A 20,867-nucleotide genomic window follows, 5' to 3' on the forward strand; every position below is an offset into this window, starting at 1 on the left:
AAGTTCTGTGATCTCAGCAGGGGCAGCAATATTCTAATTAATCATCAGCCTTTAATACTATTGACTCCAAATGAGAGCTTAGTTTTTATCTACAACTAGTATGCTAATAGAGAAAACATCCAAATCATGTCTAAGATTATTCTGTTTGTTGTGAATATAGTCTGATTGCTTAGTTATCATGCATAATTTATCATTTCTGTGGTTTCATCTCTTGTAATCCCTGACCTACTTGGTATTCAGGATGGAAAAGGGTAGCAGTTCTCGTCCAACACCACAGATACCTGCTTGCTTTTCTTCATAGCAAACAGCCCATGGAATGACTCCATCGTCTTCCTTTCCTCCCCTACAGTATCTAAATATAAAAGAGGACTGCAATGCCATGGCGTTCTGTGCTAAAATGAGGAGCTTCAAGAAGACTGAGGTGAAGCAGGTGGTCCCTGAGCCAGGAGTGGAAGTGACCTTCTATCTGTTGGATAGGGAGCCACTCCGCCTGGGCAATGGAGAGTACACCGCGGAGGAGCTGTGCATCAGGGCTGCCCAGGAGTGCAGTGAGTACTGGCTGCAGGGCTGGGAGGCTGCAGTGCTACACTATCCAGAAGCACATGTGGACTTTTATTTCTGCTGAGAACAAGGTGTGCGTTCTGGAAGTCAGAGTTCTGCCTTATTTCCTAATCTTGGATTTTATTTCTCACTGAGACATGAACTATCCCTTGTTTATCATTAACGAGCTAGCTATAGAATACCAAGGAATGACCCTAATCTTCGGTGAGGCTCAGTCTTGGGGGCAGGCTCATTCAATAGTTTAGGCTGTTCTAGAACTGAGTACATAGCCCAGGCTGGCCTCAAAGCTGTATTTCTTCTGACATCCAAGTGGTTGCCAGAATCACAGGCATTCAACCATTACTTCCAACTAAAGCTCAATTATCTTCTCTGTAATTTGAATAACATCAGCACTAGTTGAGGTGCTGTGTAAAGCACCCAGTGGAAATGTGAAAGTAAAATCAGTAACACTGTTCCCTAATGTAGTTGTGATTATTCTGACTCCTTAAATTTAAAGCCTATCATTCTGTTATCTGGGTCTGTTTTCCCATGGGTGCTGGTTGACCTGAGAATCTTAGGGTTGCCCTGTGGCTTGGTCATACTAGGTTGTGAAAAGGATAGTAAGGCTGTTCATCTCTTTATAAAAGTAAGATTTATTTACAAAAATACATATATATATAAATGCCATGGTGAGGCCCTTGTATACTAACGTGAAACTTAATAAATTTTGTTTTACTTAGAGCTAACCTGTTACCTTGCTAGGGTAAGAAAGAAGAACACCTAACAAAATATTCTCCATTCATAATCTTTCTAACATGGAGGTGCATAGTGTTTGCCTACCTAATTTTAGATGGAAAGTGAGACCATAAAACTATAGAAACAGCCACATATCTCACCCACTTAGTTTACTGACACTCACTGGAATAAGCACTTAAAACAGGTAGATTTTATAGTTGTAAATTGTATTCCAATAAAGCTGCTTAGAAAGGATTGTAGTAACTATTTATGGTGATGAAGTAACTTGCAGTGATATTGTAGAGCCTGGTCCATTCCATACCTGTGCCCTTTGCTTTGAGAGCAACATTGTGGGGATGTTGTAGCTAGTTTAAGATCTTGTTAGTAATGCAGCTTGTCTGGAGGCTCCATTTACTTCCCAGTACACGTATTTCTGTCTAAAGGGCTTTATACACCAGAACACCAACAAAAGGGGAAAGACTTATGCTATGGGAGAGAATATGTTGGCTCTTGTTTCCAAAGGAAGATGTGCTTAGAAGTAACTAAAGGAAAGACTTTCCTCTTTGTTTCTTTTTTCTTTTCTTTTTTTTTTTTTTACATTTGTGTGTGTGTGTGTGCGCACACATTCACATGAGCTCACATGTGGAGATCAGAAGATAACTTGCAAGAGTTGGTTCTCTCCTTCGACCATGTGTGTTCCAGGGATTGAACTAAGTAAGGTCATCTGGCTTGGCGGCAAGTGACTTTACCTGCTGAGCTATCTTTCTAGTCCACACCTTTTTTTTTTTTTTTTTTTTTTTTTAAGTGATGGAAGAGGACTTTGAGATGCCCAAGAGCCTGCAACTTCTCAACCCAGGGTCCACACTGAAAAGAGGCTGTTGTGAGGGTCAGGAAGGCCTTGGGAATGCCACTGTTGTTTCAGGAGAAGCACTCTTTTTATGAGGGCAGGAGTGGAGATGTTAATTTAACTTTAGCATTTCTTAACTTGAGATCTGGTTAGGACTGAAGATAACAGTGGCAACTGGGCATTGGCACTCATATTCCTTCATTCTTCTGTTTGGATACATGTGTGTGCTATCTCCTGATGGGTTCAGAATCAAGGCACTTCCTAATCTGACTTTCTCACTGTGCTGGCTGTTTTTAAAAGAGCAAGTAGTGGAGTGGGAAGGCACAGCACTATTTTTGCCAGCTTTTTAAAGGGATCTTCTTGCTAGTTAATGCTAATAAATACATTTATGATATTGTAAAGAGTACTTAAGTATATTAAATTATTAATGATAATACATTTTAATCACTGACAAGATCACTTTGTTTATCCTAATATGTGGTTTGTATGGTAGCCAGGAACTTATTTGTGTATATGATGTGTAATCACGGTGTCAGAATTGTGAAAACAAATTATAGGATGAAGATTGACGAATCCCTGCATTTCTCAGATGTTTCTTCCTTGCTGTGATTTAAAAAAGGTGCACATTAGGTAGAATCTGTGTAACTCTGAGATGGCCCCTTTTATTTATTTTAATCAGAATTTGGTAAGACCCTTTTAATGAGAAATGTCACCAAATTTTATTTTTAAATTGCTTTAATTTGGTTGGCGAGTGGCCACAGTACATGCTCCTGAGGAACTGTGGTTCTTGGTTAGTATGATGAAAAATCCCTAAGTGGACATAGTTGAGAGTTACATCTGCCCTGAGAGGATGAGGTGGCCTAGATTGTTTCTGGATGAGAGAATTCCTTATCTTTGCATATGCTGGTCTCTGGAGAAAGGTGACCAATGTATGTGCCTACATCTTTCTGGTGTGCTTTCTCCCCAGACATTTCTCCTCTCTGTCACAACCTGTTCGCCCTGTATGACGAGAGCGCCAAGCTCTGGTATGCTCCGAACCGCAACATCACTGTGGATGACAAGATGTCTCTCCGGCTTCATTACCGCATGAGGTATGGTACACAGAGCTGGTGCCAGTGGGTGCCTAGGCTAGTGTTTGGCCAGAAGCCCTGAGTCACTTAGCCATTATAGTTTGTAACTTTTGTATTTGCTTGGTATGAGAGGGACATCTTCCATGTTGGAGTGATTTAAGGTGAATTTGATCACCTCTGCCACATTGTCTAAAGTGTTTGTATAGAATCCAAGCCTCTAGGAAAGTGTTTCACGTGGTGAATCATGGTTATAAGTTTAACATAGTGGATTATAACCAGAACTTGAAAAAAAAAATAGAGGGAAAGAAATAAGAAATAGATATATTCTTAAGCGCATTGAATTTTAAAACTTGTGAGGTATGTAATATATACACACACTAAGAAAAGTTATAAAATATACTTCCTACTAAAGGTTGTGGCTAAGAAAGATTCTGTATACCACCTGAGGAGGTGACAGAAATAAATTCCCAGTGTTACTCTCCGGGAGCGATGCTATGGTCCTCTTGAGGACTCTTGACTCTTGTTGGTTTTATGCTTTTTGTTCTGATGAATTTCATTTTATTTTATCCCATGACACGAATTTTGTTAAATGTCCCAAGGTCATATAGGCCATTGGTGCCTTTGTTAGTGCAGACTGTTTCCTTTGTCAGTGTATCCAGGAGCCATTGTGGATCTGAAAGTGTTTTAGATAGCAGTGAAGCACAAGTTAACTGTGGTTAGCCTTGAAACTTATACGTAGCCTGGGCCATTTTTGAAAAGGATCTTGATTTGTATCCATCTGGTTAAATCAGTAGATTAGCTTAAATGCTAAGAAAATATCAAGCCATGCTGGAAGCACCTTCTAGAATCTTAGGAACCTCTCTAATACCCCAGCTGCTAACTCCTTTGCATTTTGGTTGTGAGGTACCATTCCAGTCTGGGAGGCTGAATTCTCTTCTTCTGGTACTCACCTAAGTTCTCTCACCTTGTGGGAGAGCTCTGTACCTCTTACCTCAGATTTAGGGTACTCTTTAGTCCTTCCAGCTGAGCTTTCTCACTGTACTTTGATTTGTTTTTCTCACTCTGATCTTACTTCCCACAGCCAGGGGTCTGGTTCTGTGATCAAAACTGGAGATAGACCTTTAGCTGGGGGTCTAGACAGGAACATGTTCTTCAGTTCTGATTCTTTCCTGGTAGGCATCCAGGCTTAGGTCAGAGTCCAGTATGGCAGTATGTGGCATTTTCAAAAAACCTGATCTTACCTGACTATACTCTCCCATTTTTCCTTTGGAAAGACAGGTTGCATTTACCTGTCCCCTTTGTGTTAGCTGCCAGGAAGTGCACAGAGGCTTTAGTTCTGTCACCTTTACTTTATACCTGCCAGTGTGCTTCAACAGGATGTTGCCTTGTTACCACAGTCTCTTTGAAGTTGGAAAAAAGATACCACCCTAAATTCAAACATTTGCATTAGAACAGTCTACAGAGAGCTTGACCACTGGTGATCTAACCACTGAAGAAGATGCAGCAAGAAACAAGTACTGGCGACTGTTTAAGTGGCATCGTGGGTCTATTTTAGGAAATATTCTTGCACTTTAATTATGGTTTTCTGTTTTTACTTAATGATTTGATAGTTATTTTATAATATGTGTTAATATAAGGCATTCGTATTCTTTGTTTTCAAAAAACCCTTATAAGTGAAAATCATTGACTTCAATAAAATTCTGTAGATACTTAAACTTTCATTAGGTGGTGTTTAAAAGTAAACTTAGAATGTGTAGTCATCTCTAGTATTGTTTCTTAGGAACTTCTTTTTTTTTCTTGAGACAGGGTTTCTCTGTGTAGCTCTGACTGTCCTGGAACTCACTTTGTAGTCTAGGCTGGCCTTGAACTCAGAGGTCTTCCTGCCTCTGCCTCCCAAGTGCTGGGATTAAAGGTTGTGCCACCACCATCTGGCAAGGAACTTTCAAGGTGTATCTGGCTAATCATTCTGAAGAGGAGCATGGGCTATAAGAACACTGCACTTACTCCCCACCCTGTTTTAACTGTTACTGTATTATCAGGATTTATGTATGATAAGTTCAGTAAGTTGCTTGTTAATTTTTTTTATTTTACAGTAAATTAATAATTTTGGGAATTTTGTAGTTATATTGGAGTTGGCCCAGTCAATAAAATGCTTGTGAGGGCCTGAGTTTGTATCCCCACCCAGTACATACATAAAAAACCAGGCATAGTGACACGTTCTTGTTTCTAGTCTTATTAGTAATTAGAAAGTTGTTAATATTGGTAATCATCTTTTATTTTTAAGTATGGAACACTCCACAGATTTGCATGCCATGCCTGCACTAGGTCTATGCTAATATTCGTATTGTTCCAGTTTTAGTATTTGTGCTGATAAATTGAGCACCACTGTATTTTTCCCCAGTGGTAGCTTGCCAAATTGCCTAGGCTAGCCTTGAATTTGCAGTCTTCCTGCAGAAGCCTCCCAGATACTGGAATTGTGAGCATACAGCACGGTACCTTGCTTACCAATTTAAACATGTTTGGTCCTAGATGAAGCGTTGGATTGGTTCACAGAGTATCTGTCCTCAGTGCTCCTCTCAGGAAGCTTGCAGGGAATCTTCCATGTTGAACAGAATGCTTGTGGTTCTGTCATGGTTTTATCTACCACTGGACAGAATTTACCTGGCCCGTATGCTCCTTAGTTGGAGCCTGGGTTGCACCTTGTAGCAGGCCAGGTGATTCACTCCTTACTTGGTGCTTATGGAAGTGTGGTGCCTCACTGACTCTCTGCTGTGCCCTGTCCCTCCTGTGAGGCCTGGGCCCACAGAAGCAATCACCACTGCACTGGCAGGTCCTTCTGTGCTCTTACTGTAACAAAAATCTGGTGTCCTAGAACATATATGGAAACCAAGGGGATAATCTCTTATCTGCTTTGGTGACCTGGTGTAGTTTGTGCAGATTGTGTTTTTTTTCTGTATACAACACTAAAGCTCAGTCTTCCAGTTCCTTTCATGATCTACAGAGATTATAAGCTGTGCACAACCACCAAAGCTACAAAATACTGATGTTTACCTTTAAAGTAATGTGTCCATCCTTTCCATGTTGATTTCTACTCCTTGAGTTTGTTCATCATTTGCTGTTTATCTGTCAAGCACATATATAGCACCTGCTATAGTATAGGTTCTGGGGACTTGGTACTGAGCAAGACAGTTGTGGCCTCTGCTGCCAGGGAGCTCTCACTTTGTCCACACTGTTTCTAGATGTACCTGCTTGTTTCTTGGCCTTGTTCTTTCAGAAATATCTTGTCTCCCCCATGTACCTACTGGTAGTCTGTGTTCTAGAGCCAGGAATGCTTAATCTGTAGCCTGCAGGTTGTGTGCATTCCAGGATAACTTTTTATTCTGGGCAAGTTACCTATTAAACATGGGATTAATTGCTCACAGTATCATCAGGGGTCCATGAAATGTTTGCATTTTATTGAATCACAAATAACTGAGTTTTAAAATGTAGCTCTTAGCAGATATTTATAGAGGAAAAGAGAAGTATGTGGGGACTATGAAAGCTGCAGTGTAGTTCTGCTTATGACACGTGTTCCACTTCCTGTTGTTTTGTATTATTGTGGGGCAGGGAACTCACAGAGGGCAGAGACTACGCCTGAGAGCCCTCTGTATCCTGTTCTGCCCCCCCCCTTTTTTTTTGGTTTGACTCTAAGAGGAACTCTCTAGGGTGGGAGTTTTTGCTTCTCAGTAACATGGTTTTCTATAAACTTATTGGCCTATTTGAGAGAGCCCTAAACTGCTGAGTTTGTAGCCTGGAGGCAGCTGGGCAAGAGTAGCTCAGCCATTCTCCCACAGCTCAGAAGCGTTTCCCTAACAGGTGACAGGCCAAAGTGGTAGTAAGTCAGGCTTGGAGTGTTAGGTCACTTTGCTCCAGTAACTTCAGTTTTCCTCCTCTGCACAAGGAAGCAATGAAGTCTCTCTGGGGGTATTGCTCTGAAGATTAGGTGGTATAGAGGTACAAAGTGCTGCTCACTTCCGTCCTGTTACCACAGCTGCTGTTTTCTTATTTCTCTTTTGAAGCCTTGCTCATTGTAAAATAAACCCCAATTTAATAACAGCCATCTGGGACCTGAGAAAGACTACCATGTTAGTGTCGATTGTAGATAGGACAGAACTTGATTTCAGAAATGGTACCACCAAGAATGGAAAGGTCTTAGGTTGAGGCAGGACAGCCAAGCAGGACTAGAGCTGTGGGGTAGCAGCTAGTTGTAGCCATCAAGTGTGTTTACCTAGGGAGGTGTATCAGGGATAGCAGGTGTAAGAAGAGCTGCCTGTGATTACCAGGACATTGTCCTCCTGACCCAGAGGAGGTGTTGGAGGTGCACTGTGGCAGTGCACTTGGAAGAGTAAGAACGGTTTTGGCTCAGGGTGATGAGGGTTCTAGATGCAAGCAAGGCTGTGTACATTTCAAGTTCCTCAGTTCAGCTTCAGTGTGGGCACTGGGTAGACGCCTCTCTCAGGCCAGCAGTCCAGGGACTCTCCTGTCACAGTTGACATTGTTCTTACTATCTTTTAGATTCTATTTTACAAACTGGCATGGAACCAATGACAATGAACAGTCTGTATGGCGACATTCTCCAAAGAAGCAAAAAAATGGATATGAGAAGAAGAAGGTTCCAGAAGCAACCCCACTCCTTGATGCCAGTTCACTGGAGTATTTGTTTGCGCAGGTAGGAAGCTTGAGCCAGGAGGCCTGCAGTTTGTGGGGAGAGTGAGGCCAGGTGGGGCTCAGATTCCCTGTGCAGCTGTACTTAGTGGCACTTTATGGCCTGTTCTATGATATTCTTGCCTAGGTGATTGGGAAAGGCAGGTGACTGCGGAAGGTAGTATATTAGCCAAGGAGCTGGCTCCAGCTTTGGATTTTCCAGGCCAAGCACTTTTCTTTCCCCTGTGTTCTGTCACTTTGCTGGCCTTATCTCAATTCATTTATGTAACATTATTTACTGGGTATATCTGTCCTGTTTGCTTCATGCAGTTATATTTGCCAAGACACTGGGTACTTGGATGATGTATACTCAAGCCAGACAAGAAACACTGAATTTGTAAATGATACATAGATACTGCATAAGAAATCATGGGAGCCAGGTATGGGATCTGACACCTGTAACTCCAGCACTTTAAAGACTCACATGTGAGTCTGAGGTTAGCCTGAGCTACTCAGTGAGAATCTGCCTTAAAGGAACAGACTTTAGTGATAGACTATGGAGAGGATTGACTAGGAAGAACTCACGAAGAGAGGAAGACTGCCCTGCTTAAAGATGGTGTCATCCTTGCTTTAGAATCTCACCTTCAGGAAAATCAGCTTCTCAGCATAGGGTTTGTTGAGTTAGTTGTGTAGAATGTTCACAGACAGTCACAGGCTCTCAGTTCTCTACCCAAGATCTCAGGTTCAAATTTTTTCTGCTCCTCAAGCATTGTTAGCATAGATCCTTGTTATTTCTCAAAACTTTGTGGTACCGGCCAGTGACCTTTCTTTACCTGAAAGGAAAAAGTCCTATTGTGGACAGAGGGGGAACTTCAGCATCCCTACCCCCCAAAACAAAATAAAACAAAACATGAAACATAAAAGTGTCTCAGTAGAAACCTCTCTTCCAGACCCACCTCACCCAGACAGAGTAGCTGGAATGTTCACCTTCCTGGGCATGGGAGTACCTAGCAGAGAGTTGGTAGAGCTGTTGCAGTGTTATGGGAAGGTGCCCTGGAGTCAGGATCAGGCTTTCTCTCAGCCCCCAGTTCCCATTGCCACTCTTCTGTTTGAATTTACTTTTTTGTAAGCACCTAATATTAGTGACTCCTCTTTTTCTTTTTCAGAATGGTCCCTCCAATGAGGTCAGAAATATAGCTTCTCCACTCCTAAATCTCTAGTGCCTAGGAGAATGTCTTGCTCATGATTCGATTTCTCCCCTATCAGCACTCTAACAGGGCTGTTGTGAGGACTAAGGTAGTAGAGTAGTGCCTCACACGTCTAGCAGGGAGGTTAGGAGTTAGTAAATGGGAGCCTGTACTGGCTCGCCATTGCACTGAACAAGGCTAGTTGTGGGTACTGGTTTTTAGTCTTGTTTTTAAAGTCCCCATTGGTTTGTGGAAGGCTACACTTTCCCCCATCTGTGAGATAGTGTATTATGTTGTCACTTTTCTGTCCTGAAAATGCAAATAACACGTGTGGAGCAAACTGATGGTTTGTGGTAATGATGTACTGTGGAGTGTGACTTTTTCCCCTTTCCGCAAGCCCAGCTCCATACACACAGTCCCTATACTAGGCTGGCTAGTACATGTTTATGAAGTTAATGCTGTCAGCCCAGGGTCGTTTGTCTTGGTCTGATTCAGTTCAGACCTAATGCCTATGTCTAGGCATTGTTTACATAGAAAGCCCCATAACAGGGCTTTGTGAATTCGTGGTCTTCACCAGCACCTTGACAAGCACTCAGTAAATCCTCGCTGAATGAATGAATGAATGAATGAATGATGTAATCTAGGGAGAACATACTCTTAACTGCTTTATGCCCCATTTCAGTGGACACAGCCTTGATATCAGAGACACTCTGATTCCTTTCTTTGCTGTGCGACATTTTGGCCATCTTGATCCTCTCCAGGTCAGCATGGGTGGCTCAGAAAGCTTAAGTGGTGGCTCATTTTTTTCTCTTCTCTGCCCCTAAGGGACAGTATGATTTGATCAAATGCCTGGCTCCCATTCGGGACCCCAAGACAGAGCAGGATGGACATGACATTGAGAATGAGTGCCTGGGGATGGCTGTCCTGGCCATTTCACACTATGCCATGATGAAGAAAATGCAGTTGCCAGAACTTCCTAAAGACATCAGGTAAGCCTTCCTGCTAGCCCGAGTGGATAGTGGAGTCAGGTTACTGATTTGGCTCATTAGTTTTGAAGCAGAGCCTTGCTTTATCTAGTCCAAGCTGGCCTCAAACTCATGATCTTCCTACCTCAGCCTCCCAAGTACTGATATTACAGACATGTTCCACATCACCTAGCTGTAATGTTATTTTACATGTGCTCATTCATCTTTCAACATGATTCAAATCTTTGGATATTTGTACAAAGTAGCATACTTAAAATTGTGGCCTAATTTTTTTTTATGCTAGCAAGTAATCTCAGAAACATGAACTAGAGTGAAGTGTCCAGGCAGATTGGTGACCTGCGTGCTCTCCATGCTCCCTGTCTTTCCCATGGTGGCATTGCTGTCTGTCGGGGCTGCCTTCTATAGCCTGTACTCTGTGGCCTGGGAGCTGGTACCTCTGATGTGAAGGATGGTCAGTTATTAGTTATAGAAAATTGTATTAAGATGTAGTTTGAGATTAATATTCAGTCTATGTAATTTCAGCCCATCTGTGAAATTGAATTGCCATTTCTCTTACCAGTGAGCCATAAAAGACAATCCCAGCCGGGCATGGTGGTACATGCCTTTAGTCCCAGCACCTGGGAGGCAAGGACAAAGGCATCTCTGTGAGTTTGAGGCCAGCCTGGTCTCTATAGCAAGTTCCATGGCAACCAAGGCTACATAGTGAGACACTGTCTCAAATAAAACTAGAACAACAACAAAAAGAACAATTCAAGTTTTAAGAGGTTATTTGCAAGAAATATAGCTCAGTGCTAGAGTCTCTTGCCTAGCAGTGTGAGCCCCTAGGTTCATCCCAAGTACCATAAAAGAAGGGCTACCCTTCAACTGTACCCTTCCAATATGAAGGGATGGTTCTTTGTGGCTATATTGTTTATGATGGTAGTATACATCTCATGAAGTTACTTCTGTTTCTATCTCTTTTTTCATTATTTTTATTTTATGTACATTGGTACATTGCCTGCATGTATGTCTGTGTGAGGGTGTTGTGTCCCCTAGCAATGGAATTACAGAAGTTGTGAGCCACTATGTGGGTGCTGGGAATTGAACCTGGGTCCTCTGGAAGAGCAGTGATAACCACTGAGCTGTAGGCGGAGACTGCTCTTTGATTTCTTGGCTACCCAGACCCAAAATAATCACACAGAAACTGTATTAATTAAAACACTGGTTTGTCTATTAGCTTAGGCTTCTTATTAACTAACTCTTAAATCAACCCATTTCTATTACTCTGTGTATCGCCACAAGGCTGTGGCTTACTGTGTAAATTTCTGGCATCTGTCTCCTTCAGCAGCTATATGGTATCTCTTTGACTCCACCTACTTTTTCTCTATATCTCTGTTCTGATTCTGCCCTACCAATAGTACTAAAACATATTTACAACAGAAGGGAATCCCACATCACTGAGCAGAGTTAACCACTGAGCCTTCTCTCCAGCCTGTGTCTATCTCTTTGTAATTGTTAACATCTGTGGTCCTTTGGGATTAGATCCTGTTTTCTCATTTGCCTGTACATACAAGGAAAGTCATAGAGGCATATTTATAATCATTCTTTGCTAATTTGTATATATATTTTTTTAAATTTTCTCTTAGCTATAAGCGATATATTCCAGAAACGTTGAATAAATCCATCAGACAGAGGAACCTTCTTACCAGGATGAGAATAAATAATGTTTTCAAGGATTTCCTGAAGGAATTTAATAACAAGACCATCTGTGACAGTAGTGTGTCCACACATGACCTGAAGGTGAAATACCTGGCTACCTTGGAAACTTTGACAAAACATTATGGAGCTGAAATATTTGAGACTTCTATGCTACTGATTTCATCAGAAAATGAATTGAGTCGGTTCCATTCGAATGACAGTGGCAATGTTCTCTATGAAGTCATGGTGACTGGAAATCTTGGAATCCAGTGGCGGCAAAAACCAAATGTAAGTGGCTGTGGGTATCTGATAAAGAAAAAAAGATCCTGTGTCACTGGAGTGTGCTATTGAGCCTGTCAGAATCACCTGTTTGTATGACCTCACCCTGTAGGCTAAATTGAATCAGCTGGGCTGAAGGCCATGTATTACTCATCCCTCACATCCTAACTGTGGCATAGTTGAGGCAAGAACTGAGCCTTGGCAGGCTTTTGGCTTCACAAAATAAATAATTGCGTTTGTATTATGAAGCTTTATTGAGGTGTTTGTTTTGTTGTACTGGGTATTGATTGACTCAAGGTCCTGGAGTGTGCTACATACCCCTGCCCCACTTTTGCTTATTATCATTACAGTGCTGGAATCAAATCACATGTTTAGGCAAGTGCTCTACTGCTGAACTGTATCCAAAGCTGTTTGTCTTTGTCAAATGAGGCAATAACACGAGTTTAAACCTAAGGAGACACGTTCAAATTCCAGCTCCACTCCCTATGGTTATATGACTTTAGGGGGGTTATTGTACCCATATAGGTACATAGGACTCATCTGTTAAGTTGTTCCTTAGTACCTAGAGGCAGATATTATCTCATGATTCTGTGCAGGCACCTAAATCTGTCGATGCTCATGTCTCAGAGCTAATGATATAGTATTTTTATGCAACCTATACATTAGTCTTCTATATACATTTATTATATCTAGATTGCCATAGAATACCTAATATTATGTAAATACTATGTAAATAGTTATATTGTACTCTTTATGGAATGGTGGCAAGAAAAGAGTGCATGTGGTTCAGACACAACATTACAGGCCTGACATTTTGGTCATTGGCTGTTGAATCTGTGTACACAGAATTGGTGGATATAGAACCCTTGAAATCAGTGGGCTGACTGCAGTTACTGTTGTTGAGAGAACTAAATGGCATATAAGCACAGAACCTGATTGGTAATAACTGTTGACTGAATTGCTGTAACTATATAGTAATTACTACAAGTAATAATATTAAATGTAAGATTCATTTTTTTCTCCCTGACTATTTTCTTGCTAAAATAACAATACCAAATTATGAAGGGCTTTCTGCATAGTAGTTAAAGTTTAGATAGGCATCTCATGAAGATTAAAAGTTGATATTTTATGGCTGGGGGAATGGTGACTCAGAGATGACTTGACTAGTTAAGTAACCGGAACAGACAGGAAGTTAAGGTGGAATCTGTTCTGCAGAGCTCATGCTAGTCAACTAGATAAACTCATGCAGCTATGTTCTTCGGTGCATCAGTTGTTGACATACGGACTCATACCATCTCTTGAAAAGCTTCACTATTACAAAGTCAAAACATAGGTGGCAGGAGGAACTTGGGTTTTTTCCCATTCGTGTTTGGGAAAATCTGTTCTCTGCCTGTGCCGAAGCACACTCTCCGTCTGTGGTTGGTACATGCCCATTATGTCCCCTCCAGCATCAACATGCATGTTGTAGATTGGGTGATTATTGGAGAATGAAATCCAAGAGTCTCTGGTAGGGCTCCATCATTTGTTTATAAGCCAGTGGTTCTCGGAGCTGCTCTGACTTTAGGTATGCTGACTTTCTCTTCCCTGGGCCTTGGCTCTTTACAAAATTGTTGGAAGCACTGACCGTTTACCAACAGAAAATGAGAAAGCCAACTAAATCGTGTCACTTTTGTTATCTTATCAGGTTGTTCCTGTTGAAAAGGAAAAAAATAAACTGAAGCGGAAAAAACTGGAACATAAACAGAAGAAGGATGAGGAGAAAAATAAACTCCGGGAAGATTGGAACAATTTTTCCTATTTCCCTGAAATCACCCACATTGTAATAAAGGAGTCTGTGGTCAGCATTAACAAGCAGGACAACAGAAACATGGTAAGCCTGCTTAGGAGCTGCTCAGTCTAGATGTGATGATGAGAGAGAGACACACACACTGCTGAGGATGTTCTGTGACACATGATTTCCAGACTTCCATCCCCACTTAAAGGTTCCTTTTAAACCAGAAGTCCCATTGCTAGGGTCTGTCAGTGTCTGCTTCAGAGTTATGCTGGCACATCCCAGTACTGTGTTTAGTTCTTGCAGATGCCCACCTGCTTTAGGGTTTTTAACCACCTAAAGGTATCTCAGTGTCAACATTTAGTTAATAAAAATCAGTGAACAGTGGACCAGAGAGATGGCTCAGCTGTTAAGAGCAATTGCTATTCTTTTAAAAGACCCTAGTTTGGACCGCAGCATTCATGTCCTGTGATTCAAAACCAGCTCTGGGAAATCTGATGTCTTTTTCTGGTCTCTGTGGGCACATGAACACTTAAGGCACATGCAAACACACACACAAATGTGGCTATGAAAGAAAAGTAGTTAAATTAGCCCTTTATTTATTGTACCATGTTGGTGTGGCATACAAAGATGCATGGAGGTCTCTCCTAGACAAAAGCCTGCTGTGTGGTGACCCTGTCCCAGGACTGGTACCTGAATTCTTCCGTTAGATTGCTTCTGCCAATCTAATGCCTCCCAGTCTCCACCTCCCAAAAGTCTCTTAAGAGCCTGATCCACTGCACAACCAGACCAACATTCTCAAACCCAGGAAATACCAATTTCCCGCCTTCTCAGCACACTGGACAAGGAGCAATACGGGGTAAGGAGAGGGGAGTCCACAAGGACCAAGGTCCCTACTTGCCCTGCTCATACACTAGACCTCACAGGAGAGCCGGATCCAACACCTGGCCTCTTCCCTTTATTCTGTTTTCTGGTCTTTCTGCTGTATGGGCCACTCTTGTGTGTTATAGGTCTGTTCCTAAAGTTTATTACTGTAGACTCTGGTTTATCTCCCATCTATCTCATAATGTAAACCATAAATTAATCTCTAGTTTTAAAAGAAAAAGATGGAGGCTGCAAGTCTGCTCCTTTGCTGAGCTGGGTGGGTCATCTGAGATGAAATAGTTGGAAGCCACACTTGACACATGATTAGACTTCAGGCAAGTGGCAGGCCACAGAACAGCCCCATCAGGGTGTCAGGCACACCCAGGGACTCTCGGGCAGCAGGGAGAATGTCACCTCCTTTGAGGACACAGCCTAGACAAGCAGCACAGTTTGGCAGGGAAAGTGGTAACTCTGCCAGATAAACATGTTTTTGTTGTGGGAAGTCACCCCTGATACCACGTATTGAGGACAGGCTAGTGTGACAGGCTCACTTACAAAGTGAAGGGCGTCAGCACCAGGGAAATACCTTGTTTTGTCTAAAACAATGTCAAAAAGATAATGCACCACTCAAAGGTAGAGTGTGGTGAGCTCAGGACACACAGAGTCACATTCTCATCTCTAGAAGCTGCCTTTCTGAGAGCCTTCTGGAAAGCAGTTTGACAACAGATGCAAAAACCTTGAAAATACTCCAGTGGGTCCCTGTTTAGGAACCCAAGGAACATGTTTTCCAGAAACCATGTGAGATGCAGACAGTGGCTTGTAAGTAAGTGTTCAGTTCAGCAGTATTTACAGTGTCAAATGCTGCTGACACTCTAGGTGTGCAGAAAGAAGGCTGGGAAAATGGTGAGTTCACACAAGTAGTAGAATATTACATAACCAAACTGTTAAAAGAAGAAACAAGCTCTGTAAATGGAATAAAAACAGAATGTAAATATTGATCTATAAGCTAGTACTGATGTACTTTACCAAGTTTTTGGAGGGTAGCATCCATGTGTACATGCCCTTAGACCAAATGTTCCATCTTCACAGCCATTTGTTTGTGCTAAGATTGTGAGTGGCTTTCATTTTCTTAGTCTACCTTCCCTGTTTTTGGACATTAAAACAAATAACTTTATCCGGATAAAAAAAAATGTAGCTAAAGTGAATGACTGGTGAGATGGTTCAGCAGGTATAGACACTTAGCCACCAAGCCTGATGATGCGCTGAGTTCAGTCCCCAGGAGCCACATACGGGTAGGAGAGAACCGACTCGAGAACGATGTCCTCTGACCACCACATGTGCACTGCGGCATGCATGTGTTCCTGCGCACACACATAAATCCAATAAAAATTTAAAAAGTAAAGAGAGAAATAGAATGTTGAGAGATGTTGGTGGAAACATGTTGGTGGAAAGTGGGAAAAGGAGGGAGAAGCATATTACTGATCCCTAGCATGGGTTGTAGGTTGTAGTGAGGAGCCTGCGTTGAGTCTTTAGAAAAATGATTCTCAACTTGTGGGTCATGACTCCTTTGGAGGTTGAAGAACCCTTTCACAGGGGTTGCCTAAGACCATCTGCATATCAGATGTTATGATTCATAAAGGTAGCAAAATTATAGTTAGAAAATAGCAATGAAAATGATTTTATGGTTGGGAGTCACCACAGCATTAGGAAGGTTGAGAAGCATTGCTTTAGAAGAATTGTAAGATGTAGGGTATCAGCTCAGTTTCAAATAGGGGACCTGAGACCACAATGGAGAGCCATAGGGACTTGTACTTCATACTGAGAAAGTGGCAGGATTTGTCTGAGACTGCCTGGCTGTAGGCCACACTTTCTGCCAGTGTTGTTAGGGCTTCTAAGGAGTTACCGTCCCCCAGGGAATCTGAGGGGGTGGGAGTGGTAATGACAGCAGGCCAGTGGTCTGCTTATTCACTGTGGTAACCCTTGTAACAACAAAGGAAGAAAAGCAGTAAGTGGGGTTTTCATTTTATGAGCAGCTCCATCCTATCTGAGCTGCCATTCACATCTGGCACCCAGTTAGTGCTCCCATATTGAAGGCAGAGTTCACCCTAGGCACTCAGGCCTCTGTTTCTGCCAGGCTACTGTGCTGCAAAGGGAGCTATAACAAGGAAAGACTCTAGAAATACCTGTCTCTTGTAACTTCACCAACACCAGCACCGAGATTGTGCCGGATGTTTCCTCCTCTAAGTCCCTGACAAGTGCCAGCTGTTTTAATTACCATGTCAACTCTGTGGTGGTGGTATTCCCTATTTTACAGAGGCATGGAGAGGTTAAGTAACCTGTTAAGGACACACTGATCCTTGGTTAAACACTAGTTGACCATTTTGACCCATTAAAAACAGTGAGTTGACTGTGTTTGAGCCCAGTGGCAAATGGAGATGCTCTAAAGCTGAAGAGGCAGGCTGCAGAGCTTATGATTCACTGGTGTGCCCTCCTCCCACCTGAGAACATTCTTGCTCTCTGTATCTCCACTCTTTGAGCAGGCAGTACTTGGCTGCTGGTCCTTCCCGAGAGCAGAACACCAACAGGTTGCCAAGTCTTGCTTTGATTATCAGTTCTCTGCATCTCCCACACACCTCTCATGCTCAGGTTTCTGCTGTCAGGAAATGAAGGCCTTTGTATGCCAGGTGGGCCCTGCTTTAAAATTGGCTTTTCAAAAGTGTCTGTAGGTGCGAGCCACATCAGAATAGTGATGTAACTGTGCTATGTCTTCTCTCTCCAGGAACTGAAGCTCTCTTCTCACGAGGAGGCCTTGTCCTTTGTGTCCCTGATAGATGGCTACTTCCGGCTTACAGCAGATGCCCACCATTTTCTCTGCACTGATGTGGCTCCCCCACTGATCGTCCACAATATACAGAATGGCTGTCATGGACCAATCTGGTTAGTTCCAGAATGCTCTTAATGACCTTTGGTGTGAAAAGAGCCTAGGTTTTAGAGGTAGACCGTCTAGTTCCCATAGCTCCACAGGTGCCTGTTGTTGAGACTGGGGCAGTTGGCCAGAGGCTAGTGCTTGGAGGCACCTTCTTTGCTCACTGATCTTCTATCAGCGCTTCCTGTCATTTTCTGCCATGGCCCAACTACTCCCTTAATTTGGTATCTGCTTTTCATAGTTCAACCTCTTCACTTCTCCATAGCCAACTCCTCTTATCCTGTCCAATACTGAGCATTTCAAAGGAGACAGGATGCAGATCTTTAAATCTTAGGAATTGTCTTCATCTGTATTCCATTGCTTTCCCCCTTCTTCTCATCTTGATTACCCGAGAGACAGGTAGTTTGGTGTGTGTGGTCACTGAAAGAACTCACAGCCTTGGGAGATAGGCACATGCACTGCAGAACGAGGAGTTGGCCACCCTGAAAGCATTTTTCTCTGGTGCTCCAGTTTCAGTTGAGCCTTCAGACATTGGCACTGGCTTTTCTCCATGTGTAGAATGCCCTTCCTCTAGGGCAGTGGTTTTAACCTTCCTAATGCTACAACCCTTTAATACAGTTACTCATGTTTATGGTGACCCCCAGCCATAAAATTATTTTGTTGATACTTCATAACTGTAATTTTGCTACTGTTATAAATCAAAATGTAAATATCTGATATGTGAACTCCCAAATGAGTCAGGATCCACAGGTTGAGAACCACTGCTCTAGGGTCTCCACAGCCCTCCCTTCCTCCCTTCCTCCAGGTGTTGGCTCCTGCCTTGTCTGAGAAGTCTTCTCTAATCACTTATATAAAGTGACAACATTCAGAACCCTCCCTGTGCCTCATCCCTGAATAATGTGTTCTGCTTTGCTTTCCTTCAGTGGTGTTCGTTACCTCCTTACCACCGATGTTTAGTTTATGTCCATGTTTCCTGTTTGACTTGCCTTTCTTCCCAGAGAATGAGCCTCCTAAAGGCAGAACCATGTCTGCATTGCTTACAGCTATTTCGGCTTGTACAGCAAGGACATTGAGTGCACGTGAAGGAATAAATGTTGCGTGTTTGTGGGAGGCTGAAATCTACTACTTGGGAGTAGGTAGCATTCATATAAGATTAAGCACTGAAGAGTGAATGATAGCTTCCCAGGTCTCAAAGAGGAGACAGCTATGTGTTCCAGGTGAGAGATCAACATGAGCAAGGGTATGATCATATGGCACAGTTGGAAAGTTCTTGAAGTCTCTGTTTTTCTTCTTTATTTTTGTATGTGTAGGAGGGGGGTTGGTTTCTAAGATAGGGTTTCTCTATGTAGCCTTGGCTGTCCTCGAACTCACTCTGTAAACCAGGCTGGCCTTGAACTCAGAGATCCACCTACCTTTGCCTCCCAAGTGCTGAGATTAAAGGCTTGTGCCACCACTGCTCGGCAAGTCTCTGCTTTTCTAAAGCACACTGACCACACCAGTTCTCTTTCACCAACACTTGTCATCATGTTTACCAAGCACTGGTAACCATTTAGCCAGTGTTCTGTGCCCTCTGCACATCATGACTCTCTGCATTGTGGAATGCAAAGGAGTATAAGACCTGTTCTCCTCTAATGCTCTTTTGCTCATCACTGAGGTATTTATTCAGCTTATTACTGATTAAGCACTTACTGTGAGCCAGGCCTGTTGGGGTCACTGAGGACACAGCAGTAAACAAAGTGGACCAAACTGCCCTCCTCAATGAGGCTCCTTTTTCAGTTAGAATGAGGGGCTGGAGAGGCCCAGCATGGGACTCCTGGTGCTGTATCCTTGGCAACCTTCACTCACCAGTATTACGAGATGCTCTTCTGGTGAGACATGGAGATAGTGTCTTTGTAGAACTTAGGGATAATCAGGCAGGTCTCTATGTCTTGGGATGAAGTAGGTGAGTTCTTTTCTAGGTATTGGATATTCAGGGTGTCTCAAGTTCCTCCATATTGTCAAATGCTTCATGCCTTGTCAGAGAGGACTTTAAGGTCCAGGCAGGTAACAATATGGGACTGGAAATTTGCACTAGTGCATGAAGTAGATGTTGCTGGTATTTGAAGTGCTGTGGTGTGAGCCTTTGTCTCTTGCCCACTTTCTCTCTCCAGCACAGAATATGCCATCAATAAACTGCGGCAAGAAGGGAGTGAGGAGGGGATGTACGTGCTGAGGTGGAGCTGCACAGACTTCGACAACATCCTCATGACTGTCACCTGCTTTGAAAAATCTGAGGTTAGTCAAGACACAGGAGTGGGCCAAGAGATGCAGCCACAAGGTGTCTGTTCATTGCTACCCAGCCCAGGAGCTATGGCAGAGAAGAACACCTGGGTCTATGAGCAAGTCCCTGGTAATCTGGAAAGAATGTCCTGTCTGATAGGACACTCAGTAGCCAAGACCTCGTATCTTTCCTTATGGCCAATCTCCCTCCCTCTATCCCTTCCTTCCTCCTTCTTGTCTCTCCTCTTTTCTTTCTTTTTCCCTTCTTCCTTCTCTCTTTCCTGCTTTCCACCCTCTTTTCCTTCTCTTCTGCCATCTCTTGGCAGAAGGGCTATAGCTTTGGAAGGTGGAACATGACCAGATAATTGCCTCCCATCACGCACAGGTGAATTTTAGCATAATTATCAAGAGTGGCTTACTTTATACCCAGTGGCAGGATCATCAGACATACAACTGTGTTTGCCTGTGGCATTCTCTGGTATATGTAGACTAGTGTCAGAAAGCCACCTTATCAACATGGCCTCTTTTCCCCAGCAGTAGCTTTGGTCATTTTAACATAAATTGCTGTCCCAAGGTGTCTGCTACATAAACATCCAGATGTGGTTCAAGCCAAGAATAAAGTGAGAAATGAAGATGATGTGTGGTTTTAAGATTGCTGCCTCATGATCTCTCGAGTGTCTTTGCTAGTCATGCAGCTTTTTAAAATGCTAAGTGGAGTATCTTAGAGAATAATGAGGGTGATTAGTTAAGAGTATTTATTTTGGGTTGATTTATTTTATTGCTTGTTTATTTTTTTTTTGTTACAAGAATACCTTTATGTAGTTCTCACTGTCCAGGTTGGCCTTGAACTTGTGGAGATTGGTGACCTCTACCTCCTGAGTGCTGGAATTAAACGTGTGTGTACCACCATGCCTGATGAAGATAGTGAGTTTTACAGTGTTAGTCTACATTAAGTCTACCAGGAATAGTGAGACTCACCTAGACTGGAAAAATGAGAGGGTAGAGCCTACTAGATGGAGGCCAGGCATTAGCATATGGTAGAA

The 20,867-nt window shown here is 42.7% G+C and overlaps 1 protein-coding gene across 2 annotated transcripts in view; it reads left to right on the forward strand.

Annotated features, from left to right (window-relative positions):
- The window catches only part of Jak1 (Janus kinase 1), a 113,553-nt gene that overhangs the window by 71,609 nt on the left and 21,077 nt on the right, over positions 1-20,867 (forward strand). For both annotated transcript variants that reach the window (XM_050136122.1, XM_050136121.1), the window contains 8 exons: positions 350-548; positions 3,090-3,213; positions 7,747-7,900; positions 9,888-10,051; positions 11,674-12,013; positions 13,689-13,874; positions 17,419-17,576; positions 19,716-19,839. In XM_050136122.1, coding sequence (XP_049992079.1) covers positions 350-548; positions 3,090-3,213; positions 7,747-7,900; positions 9,888-10,051; positions 11,674-12,013; positions 13,689-13,874; positions 17,419-17,576; positions 19,716-19,839 — 1,449 coding nt within the window. The remainder of the gene's footprint in view (positions 1-349; positions 549-3,089; positions 3,214-7,746; positions 7,901-9,887; positions 10,052-11,673; positions 12,014-13,688; positions 13,875-17,418; positions 17,577-19,715; positions 19,840-20,867) is intronic.

This window comes from Alexandromys fortis, unplaced genomic scaffold (assembly GCF_014885135.2).
Source record: "Alexandromys fortis isolate MF-2015 unplaced genomic scaffold, M_Fortis_MF-2015_v1.1 scaffold_13, whole genome shotgun sequence".
Lineage (NCBI taxonomy): Eukaryota > Metazoa > Chordata > Mammalia > Rodentia > Cricetidae > Alexandromys > Alexandromys fortis.